The sequence below is a fragment of the Heliangelus exortis genome, chromosome 7 (genome assembly GCF_036169615.1).
Source record: "Heliangelus exortis chromosome 7, bHelExo1.hap1, whole genome shotgun sequence".
Taxonomy (NCBI): Eukaryota; Metazoa; Chordata; class Aves; order Apodiformes; family Trochilidae; genus Heliangelus; species Heliangelus exortis.
The window spans coordinates 25,321,166-25,331,792 of NC_092428.1; the positions used below are offsets into that span (position 1 = coordinate 25,321,166).

General features: G+C 51.3%; 1 protein-coding gene across 1 annotated transcript; it reads left to right on the plus strand.

Moving 5' to 3' along the window:
• Positions 1–3,633: 3,633 nt before the first annotated feature.
• On the plus strand, positions 3,634–7,535 carry ADRA2A (adrenoceptor alpha 2A). Its single transcript, XM_071749393.1, has one exon. It carries the CDS (start codon positions 3,913–3,915, stop codon positions 5,245–5,247), a length of 1,335 nt encoding a protein of 444 aa, XP_071605494.1. The 5' UTR covers positions 3,634–3,912; the 3' UTR covers positions 5,248–7,535.
• Positions 7,536–10,627: the final 3,092 nt, after the last annotated feature.

A 10,627-nucleotide genomic window follows, 5' to 3' on the forward strand; every position in this document is an offset into this window, starting at 1 on the left:
TCTCCCCCCACAGAAGGGAGGAGGGGGGTCCCAGCTCCCCCCACAGCACTGGGAGGGATGCTGGAAGCGATGTTGGATCTGAGGGGCAGCAGAGATGTATAAACATGGAAGCAGCATTCCTAATTAATGACCTGAAACCAGCAGGAAAGGTCAGCTTGTTTGCCAGGGACGTGCTGGAGGTGCATGTGCTGAATGAAAACTTCACTGCTGGGCCTTGCAAAGGGCATCTCTGCCCACCCGGGGCAGCTGGCGGAGGGGGAGCTGTCAGAGGAGGATGGATAAGGAGGATGGATAAGGATAACCTTCAGCCTCGCTCATTAGCCCACACCTAGGCTGGCCTGCCTTGCCTGGTAAGCCCAGCTCCTCGGGGGCTCTGCTGAGAAACCAGGCAGCTTTCTGGGGAAAGGGCAGGCTCCTGCAGCTCTCCAGCATCCGTGCCACCAGAGGACAGGCTGTTGTTCTGGGCTGTCTCCACAGGCACTTGTTGACTGAGTTTGAACTGCAGAGCCCTTATAACTCACATTGATGCTGTCGGCAGCACGCATTCAAAAACTGAGCATCTGGATGCAAATGCCAAGGGATTGGTATTAAAATTTTATTTACTAGCTGTTTTCTCGCCCCCCTGAAGCTTTTCTCTCTGGTCTTCTAGGAGCTGTAAATGCAAGTTTCTTGCCTAATCCCAGGACTCTGAGAGTTTAGGCTTTATGAGTATTCCAAATTATCACCACACATGGTATTGACTTATAAAGACATCTGTCTTGTAGGACATATGTGCCATGTGTTGCTCTGTGAGATGCTAAGGGTCCCTGCCACCCTGGTGGTTTCTGACCATCTTTCATCTCAAGAATTGGGCAGAGCCTTGAGATGACCTGCAGAGAAAACCAAGGGGAGACTTGGTGTTACCGACTCACTTTGCAGACTCTGCCAAGTGCTGCTGATGTCAAGAAAATCACAGAGATGTTATGTGGACAATGATGGTGGCAGTGTGAGGACAGTGACTTTGAGGTAGGTTTTTTCCCGCTCCAAGATGAATACAGTGCCATTCCTTCTGTCCCTGGCTTGCATAGAGCTCTCTATCCAATGGTATTTCTGAAACAAACCCTTTTCTTCAGGCTCTTGCACTTTCGTGTCCTCCTCACCCTCTTCATCCCATCAAAGTGCCATGATTAAAACTCTGCTTTTCTGATGTGCTGGCTCAGGAATGGTGATATTGGCTGGGTTTAGCTTCATGTGGACTGAGGGTGTCCAGCCATAAAATGAGACAGGCAATCAGGATAGCTGGTCATGTTTTGTAATTTAAATCCACTGTATGTGTTGAGGAACAAAGCTTGTTTTTTCGGGGAGCATGGGGTGTTTCCAGAAAGACACCAGCCCAGGTCTGTAGCAAACCAACTCAGTCAGTCTGTGGTGGCCTTAGTGCAGGTGAACTGTTAGAACTGAGGTCAGACTGGTCAGAGAAGGGCTGCCCACCTCAGCCAGGGCATGGCCTTCACCATCTCTCTCTGGATCCTTCTATCCTAAGAGTGACCAAGGAGGCCAGAGGTGATCTCAAGACCTCTGAAGATCCGTCACCTGAGGGAGGGAGATGAAGACCCACTGCTGGACAGAGCCATGTGTCCTCCTGCAGAGCACTCAGGTCTCCTGTGATGAGCAGAAGGAAATGCTCACAAAGCCCAGAAGCTCCTTGTCTTTACATCTGGCCTTGCCATAGACAGGTGAGTCCCTTCATCCTTTGTCCCATCCATTTGCCCCTTGCAGTGAAGTCTGTAGTTATACAGCACATTTAGTCTCAGAGATCTGTTGTGTGTGCATGCCAGTCATTTGGGTTTGATTTACAGCTTTTAAGCCACTTCCTGCAGATTGCCCTTTTCCTAGGCAAGCTGTCACAGTGGTTCCTGTGCTCCCTTGCTCAAACAGTGGGGTTTTTTTTTTGTTTTTTTTTTTTGGCTTGGCCCAAGGTCAGGCCCAGAGGCTTTGCTCTCAGGCTCCCAGACCCCAGCTCTCCCTCCCACTCTTGCTCCCACTCTCCCGGGTGTCATTGCTCCTGGGCCTGGCTTATAACAGGGTGTGTGGTGCAGGGACAAAGATGACACACAGGGCTTCCTCCACCTCTCAGCGGAAATAACGTTTGTTGGCCTGAGTGTTCAGCATGGAGATTAATTGAGAGCTGCCTGGAACTGAAGCACCAAGTGAGCATCATTAGAGCCATCTGAAAATGCAGAAGGGACTGTGAGCGAGAGGATCAGAGTTGGAGTCTGTGCATTGTACAAGTGAGTAACCTGTACATGCTGAGAGCTGACAGCTGTGGGAGCTGGATGGGGAGAGGCTACTAGGTGCATCACTATTGCTCTTTTGCTATTTTTAAAAGGTCCCTCCTTGCTGGTGCAGCTGCACAGGTGGGTGCTGCCAGCCCCTCTGCTCTTAGGGAGCTTCCTGGGGCACCCCATGGGGCAGGGTGTGGGAGAAGCTGATTGCTTGGACCTGCTGCCCACCTCCTTCTCCTCCTGCCCATGGGACTGGGGAAAGCCAGGGGAGAGCACAGGGGTGGAAAGGAAGGGGTGAGGCAGAAGGAAGTCTGCTGGGCCCGGTGCAGTGCCATGGGAGCCCTTGTGGGTGTTGCAAGGCAGGGGGGCCTATGCAGCTGGGACTGAGCCATCCTGGGGGGCTGACCTCATATCTGCTCATATCTCTTTGCCCCATCTTTCCCTTTGTGGGGGCTGCTCCCATCCACCCAGGGCCCCTCGGCAGGTGGGTTTTCCTGACCACGAAGCGGGGTATTAGGGCTCCTCCCGACCCCCCCGTATCGGGGGGAGGCGGGGGGCTCCTCCCGGGCCGGCGGGCGGTGGGTGCAGTGAGACTCCGCGGCCAGCAGGTGCCACTGCCCCCCCGCGCTGCCCGGGGCCGCCGCTGCCCGCACCGCCGGCACCGCAGAGCGGGGCAGAACCCAGCCTGGGGAGGTCCAGATACCTGTGTGTGGTCCCGCCTGGCCTCCCGCAGGGCCGGGATCGCGACCCCAGCCCTGTCGTGCCCCCCAGCCTCTGCGGAGAAGCGCTGCCCTCGGGGCTCCCAGCGAGCACCCGGCCCCGGAGCGGAGCCGCACCGCCCTCGGTGTCCCCAGGCACGGGTGGGACGGGGCAGCAGCTCCCAACCCAGCGTGGCCCCGGGCTGGAGGGGGTGGGTGCCCGGAGCCCCGCGGTGGCTGCGCGGAGCCCCGAGTGCTGCGCAGCCCCGGGACGGCGGGCACCTCACCACCTCCTCCCAAAAGTCCATCCCCGCAAACAGGCACCAAACTCTGGTACCACTGCCTCTGCCCCAGCTTCCTCGTACCCATCCTTCACCACGGGCGCGCCCCCCCGGGGTTCGCTCCTGTGTCCGGGAGGGGTGAAGCCCCCCCCTCCGTGGGCTGGGGCGAGACTGTGGGGAGGGGGTGTGGGGCTGTGTGTGAGGGCTGAGGTGATGGGCGGTGTGAGCGCTGAGCGTGTGCCCGCGCTGATCCGGCGGCCGTGAGCGAGGTGAGTGTGCGGGGGGCGGGGTGTGGAGGGGCGGAGGGTGTGCGGGGTGTGTCCGTGTGTCTGTGTGTCCGTGTGTGTTGTGTGCGCGCACCGGGGGCAGCTCCCCACGTGGGGCTGACGCGGCAGCCCCGGCCTGATCCGGGGCTATAAAGAGGCTCGGCGGCGAGCGAAGCAGAGCAGCCGCCGCCGCCGGCTGCAGCCCCGGTCCCCACCCGCGCAGCTCCGCGCCCCGCTCAGCATGAGCCGCGGGTGCCCGCAGCCCCCCGGCCGCCACCGCCTCGCCCCGCCCCCGCCAGCCGCGCAGTAAGGGCGCGGACCCCGCGGAGCAGGGCGCGGAACTGGAGCGCGGCGCGGGTGGGGCAGGGGGCGAAGGGCGGAGGTGCCCACGCAGCCGGGGTTGATGTTTAACCTGGAGCGCCCGTTCACGGAGAGGGGCCACTTCTTCTCCTCCATGGAGTACCAGCGGCAGCTGGAGGAGGAGGAGGGCTACCCACCTCCCGGCACCAACGGGACCTTCAACGACAGCGGGGCCGGGCCGGGCTGGGTCACGCCGTACTCCCTGCACACCACCGTCGTCCTCATCAGCCTGGTGGGCTTGCTCATGCTCTTCACCGTCTTCGGCAACGTCCTGGTCATCATTGCTGTCTTCACCAGCCGGGCACTCAAGGCCCCCCAGAACCTCTTCCTGGTCTCTTTAGCCTCTGCCGACATCCTGGTGGCCACACTGGTCATCCCTTTCTCCCTTGCAAACGAAGTGATGGGGTACTGGTACTTTGGCAAAGTCTGGTGTGAGATCTACCTGGCCTTGGACGTGCTGTTCTGCACCTCCTCCATCGTGCACCTGTGTGCCATCAGCCTGGACCGGTACTGGTCCATCACACAAGCCATTGAGTACAACCTCAAGCGTACCCCACGCCGCATCAAGTGCATCATCTTCATTGTCTGGGTCATCTCGGCTGTCATCTCCTTCCCACCACTCATCTCCATCGAGAGGAAGAGCGGGCAGCAGGCTGACCAAGGGGTAGCACTGTGCAAGATCAATGATGAGAAGTGGTACATCATCTCTTCTAGCATCGGCTCCTTCTTTGCCCCCTGCCTCATCATGATCCTGGTCTACATGCGCATCTACCAGATAGCCAAGAGGCGAACCAGGGTACCCCTGAACAAGAGGGCAGAGCGCCCTGAGAAGAAACAGAATGGTTTGGCTGACAAGGAGGACCTGCCAGCCACAGCTCAGCTCAACGGGGAGAAGGCAGCAGGAGGTGGTGGTGGGCAGGAGGGAGAGGTCAATGGCATAGACATGGAGGAAACCTCTTCCTCTGAGCACCAGGAGAACAACCAGTGTAAGAAGCCAGAGAAACCACCGAGGGGAAAGTTCAAGACTAAACTGAGCCAGATTAAACCTGGGGACAGTTTGCCCAGGAAGACAGAGGAAGAGAGGAACACCAAAGGGTCCCGGTGGAGGGGCAGGCAGAACCGGGAAAAGCGCTTCACCTTTGTGCTGGCAGTGGTGATCGGGGTCTTTGTCATCTGCTGGTTCCCTTTCTTCTTCACCTACACACTGATGGCTGTCTGCAAGAGCTGCTCTGTGCCTGAAACCCTCTTCAAGTTCTTCTTCTGGTTCGGTTACTGCAATAGCTCCTTGAACCCTGTCATCTATACCATTTTCAACCACGACTTCAGACGGGCCTTCAAAAGGATCCTCTGCAGGATAGAAAGGAAAAGGATTGTTTGAAGGACTCTGTGCTATGGGCAGGACTAATTCAAGACTTTAGAGGAGAGTAAGTGATGGCCCTCTTGGGCTGTGCTTGCATGGGATGGTTTCCTTCAGCTCACGAGCAGGAAGCCTTTAAAACCCAAGACGAGGCTGTGGAAACGCCGAGGAGCAGCAGGCAAGTGGAAGCCTGAGCCGTGGCATTCGGCTTTCCAGGGGAGGATGGCTTTTGACTTGATTGTTAGGGTTTTGTTTTGTTTTTTTTTAAAATTTTGCCAGAATCTCTCAGTGGATGTTTTCATGACTCTTTTTGTCATATTTGAGAGTTTGACTCTTTAAAGACAAGAAATGTGCAGCTCTGTGAGATGAACAACAAAGAGGGAGTATGACACCCCAGAGGTGTTGGCTTTTTTATTTTGGTGTAATTTTTTTTTCCTGTTGTATATGTAATTAATTTTAACCCCCTTGTAAAATACAGTATTGCATCCCGGAATCTGAATGTCTTAATTTTGTAAGGCAAGCAGCTTTGAAACTGTGAATGCTTTAATTATCTTCGACACCTTAAAAGTCCCTCTTTTCCCACCCCTAGACCCCTCTCACTCAAAACCACTGAACAACTAGAGCCATTTTCCCTACCTGACAATTTGATAGTATTACCAAAACTTCCAATATCCTGTAGGTTTTGTTTGTTTGTTTGTTTTGATTATAAGGCTTAATATCACAGATATCACAGACCTCACCAGACTGGCTGCTTTTGGTTTTGTTTTTTTTTTTTTTTTTTTTTTTTTTTTTTTTTTGTTTTGTTTTGTTTTGTTTTGTTTTGTTTTGTTTTTTAATTGGTTTATTTGTTTGTTTGTTTGTTTTAATATTTTACATGATTCTGCTTAATTTCTGTGTTGCCTGTGATATAATATAGCTGAGGTAGGAGCTGCCCTCTCATTATTTGTTAAAGCAGACCCTGGTGGAGAGGGGGCTTGGTTTTGCTGTGCAGGCAGGGATGTCCCAGGTGGTGGAGGGACAGGCTGTTTCTTGGGTAACGTGAGGCTGGGGACCTGGCCAAGCTCCTCAGGAGTTAATCTCAGTTGATATTATACCACACTGCAGCACCTAAGTGTGTTTGATGCTAACTTGCTTCCCTTGCCTCCAACTGTAAATAGATAACATTTCAAAGCAAATAGTAGAGCCCCATATATCCTGTTATCTCATTTGTATTGATTTGTGTTGATTTAACTCCTGTGAGGTTTCCCACAAAAGAGGAGGGGGTTTGTGCATAGGGGCTACTCCATCCTTCTGAAATGTAGGAGAAGAGCTCAGGTTTTAATATGCCAGACTCATCTTTCCTAGGAAATACGAACGCATCCCTTTTACAGTCTTACACAGGGCAAAACTCTGAAGTAGGAAACTTAGCTGACAGTTTCTCTAATATTTTATAGTATAATTAAGCTTTTTTTTTTTTTTTGCTTTTTTTTTTTTCTAATACTGGTGTAAATATTGTGAGACTGGAGCAGGAGAGAGAGAGTTAATACTGCTTTTACAATCCTTTCTTGAAATGTCTTTCAGCTCTTTCTGCTAAAAAAAAATGTACAAAAAAATGGACAGAACAAATCTATCATCCTTGTGCCGTGAAGAAATTTCTGGAGAACATTAGAAGGAAAACCTTTTGATTCATCACAGTAAATGAGTCTGCAAGCCTTTTAATGTTATGAAAACAGCTTTATCAAATACTGTCAGGTTGTAGAAATTGTTTGAAGAAAGCGAAGTTTGTGTAAATTTCATGTATAAGATGAATTTGCCTTCTTTGGAGTAGCATGGTGCACAGGAAGAGACTTAAAAATACCTTTTTACTTTGGGGAAGTGTTTTGTTGATTTTGCTCTCTCTCTTGACTTTGTTATTAACTCCAAGGGTCTCTGGATGCATCTGGGGACCTGGAGAGCAATGTTTACATTCACTTGCATTTTCAGAACCGAATCCTCAAGAGGTGAGGAAAGCAAATAAACTGTGCTTTACTGTAAAAAAAAACCAACCAAACAACAAAACCACAAGCAGAAGTTGCTATAATGGATGATTATTTTTATTAAATAAAAGAGTGTTTACAGATCAAGTGTGAAAACTCTCTGGATAATCTGTTAACTGCTTTATTTTATTTTCCAGCTGTTCACTGATTCTCTGGCAGCCTTGAGCTTGATGTTTTTTTTCAAGAACACACTGGGAAAAGAGCACTCGTTTTCTGAAAGGCATTGTTAGCCCAGGTAGGGAACAATGGCTCAGTTCATTATGCAGTGGCATAATAATAAATGAGTCCTTGATACTTCTTGTTTGATTTTTTTTTTTTTTTGTTTTTTTTTTTTTTTTTTCCCCTCCCTTTCATGCCACAGTAAGAGTGTTCATGCAATTCTTAAAGAAGAGAGCTTAGGGTTTCAGGGTGTGACTTGCTCCCTTTAAATGCATCCTGGTACTCCTTCTGGGGATGCTTGGCTGTGCAGCATGAGTTGAGAAGGTTTTTAATAATTAGGTTGCAGATAGGATTAGAAATTATTAGTCTGGAAGGCAATATTTCTTGGTATGTGCAGGATGGTCCTTCTCAGTGGGGCTTTGCTCCCCCAAAGTGCCAGGTCCAGCTACCCATCAGCTTCAGCTGGGTTCCTGCTTTGCCACAAGTACCAGGTAGCTGCAAAGGCTGTGTTTGTGTGTTTGTGTGTGTGTGTTTGTGTGTTTGTGTGTGTGTGTGCTTGTGTGTTTGTGTGTGTGTTTCTGTGTGCGTGTGTTTGTGCGTGTGTTTGTGTGTGTGTTTGTGTGTGTGTGTTTGTGTGTGTGTGTTTGTGTGTGTGTGCTTGTGTGTGTGTTTGTGTGTGTGTGTGCTTGTGTGTTTGTGTGTGTGTTTCTGTGTGCGTGTGTTTGTGCGTGTGTATGTGTTTGTGTGTTTGTGTGTGTGTGGGTGTGTGTGTGTGGGTGTGTGTTTGTGGGTGTGTGTTTGTGGGTGTGTGTTTGTGGGTGTGCTTGTGTGTGTGTGTTTGTGTGTTTGTGTGTGTGTGTGCTTGTGTGTTTGTGTGTGTTTCTGTGTGCGTGTGTTTGTGCGTGTGTTTGTGTGTGTTTGTGTGTTTGTGTGTGTGTGTGTGTGTGTGTGTGTACATGAGGTGCTGATCCTGTGAGTGCTTCAGAGTGTGCTTTGCTTTGTCCAGGAGCACACATAACCACTTGGGAGCTCTGGCTTCTGCTCTTCCCACTATGAGCTCCCCTTCCCTGCCTGCTCTGCTACTTGCTTGGTGACAAAATGGGTGACCAGAGCCCAGTTCTGGAACTGCTGGTCTCCCAGTCCCACTCTGCCAGCCCCACCAGCGTCACCGATGGAGATGCTCAGCAAGCTGGGAGGTGGATCAGGGATGACAAGGAGCATCACTGCTGGGTGTAGGACACCCAGTGATGACCCAGAGGTGAACTTTTTGGTCACCTGATGGTCTTTGCAGGCCAGGAGGGCTTGATCCAGGCAGAATCTCTTGCTGTCCATCCTCTGGTCTCAGCTGGCTTTATTGGCCTCGGAGGGTTTTACAAAGCAGGCTCTGTGGGAGATGTAGGACCCAGTGCCTTGGGCTAAATCTGTGGTACAGACAGTATTTTGGTGGGTTTGGGACTGGGGGAATAGTGGGCTTTCAGTTGGGGAAGCTTTGTGCAGCTGAAATGTATGATTTCTCCTGGTTTCCCATCATCAAAAGTAAAAGCGAGATGCAAAAAACCTGAGATAATGCCTCTAGGGTTGTGTCCCTCCCAAAATCTTGTGCCCTCATGGTTCAGCACAATCCAATAAAATGCACAAGGGGCTGTTTGTTTGATGTGGTGGCAGTGACTCCCTGCATCTGACATGGCAGAGCTGCCTGCCTGTCTTTGTGACCAGAGTCTGAACTTCCACCTTTTGCTGGCTTTGCCACTTTCTGACTCAGGCTTTTATTTCATTTCCCCAGAGCTGTTGGTCATTTTGGTTTCAGTTGTGTCCTGGACCCTTCATACCTGCTGGGAAGGGGCATCTCCCATCTGCAGTGGCCTCTGGGCATGGTGGGCTGTGTGGTGGAGGTGCTGGGGTGAAACCACTGTCCCTGTCCCTTTCCAGCCCTGATGTCTCTGAGCCAGAGCGTGTTTTGCTGTGGGCTTTGCTGGGACATCCCCTCTGGCTCTGCCATAACCCTGTCCAGCTCTGCCCAGCTCCCTGCCTGCCCCATCTCTCTGGGAGCCCTGAGCCAGGTCTCCATGCCCTGTTTTCCCCCTCCCCCCTCCCAATCCCCTCCTCAACAGGAGAAAGCTGCCTCCTGACTCATTCCCATGCAACTTGGCACATTAGGGGATGTAATGAACCTTGGTTGTTTTTTTTTTTTTTTATAACCTTTTATTTCAGGGCTGAAGGGTTCATGGGGTGAAGTCAGGGAGAGGCACTGACTTCCCCCAGGCCAGGAGCCACCTGGGCTGGCACAGCAAGCCCTGGGCAGAGGGGTCACTGATAGATTTTTTTTCCAGGAGGTGTTTCTCCACAGCTTTCCTCCTTACTCCTTGTGTCAAGAGCCCAGAGAACAGCCCAAAGGTGCTGGCTGAAGGACACAAAGGCCCAGGTGAGGTGATCTGGGATGGCAAGCAGCCTGATGTGTCCCCAGTTGTACCAGCAGAGACCAGTGACTGCCTCCCCAGGGCTTGTCCCTGAGCCCTCAGCCTGCTGACATGCACATTTTTTTCTGTGGGGTTTTGGTCCCTGTTCTCTTGGGTCACACAGAGATGTTCCAGAGAGGGATGGACTTGCCCTGAATCATTCTGCTCACAGAAGATGAGTTTCCCAGGCCTGGAGGAGCCTCCATGGGTTTCAGCTCATGTCTGTCAGCTCTTCTGTGCTGTAAGTACCCCCAATCCCACCTGGCATCCACTCATCCAAGGGCTGCTGGACCTGGTGCTCTGGGATTCCCCCCCTGGGTTTTGTGGCTGACCCTCCTGTTTCTATGGCTGTTTTCAGGTTTTTTTTTTCAGTTTCTCAGCTTTAACTCTGGTATAGAAAAGCAACTTGGGCAAAGAGAGACTTTAATTTATTTATTTATTTTTAATCTGACCTTTCACAGGGGTTATTCCTTTTTTTTTTTCCATTCTCTCCACACTCTTGGCCATATCCTGGCTCCTCTTGTTTTTCCACAGGGTTTGAATTTGCCTTCACTAAGTGCTGATGTGCTCATTGCTGGGTTACACTGAACAGCTTCAGTCCAACAGTTTTCTTGGAGAGGTTTTGTTTGATTTTGATAATTTGTATTTTATTTCTTAACATTCCCTGTTCTTTCACCACTGGGAAAATTCGAAGTCTGCTGAGATTGTTTCCTTATTACAGTGGTGCCCTGGCAGGCACCTACACTTGGAGCTGTCTCCTATGACTGCTCT

What these genes read in the sequence shown, in the direction of transcription:
- ADRA2A (XM_071749393.1), top strand. Translation starts at nt 3,913, where the DNA reads ATGTTTAACCTGGAGCGCCCGTTCACGGAGAGGGGCCACTTCTTCTCC.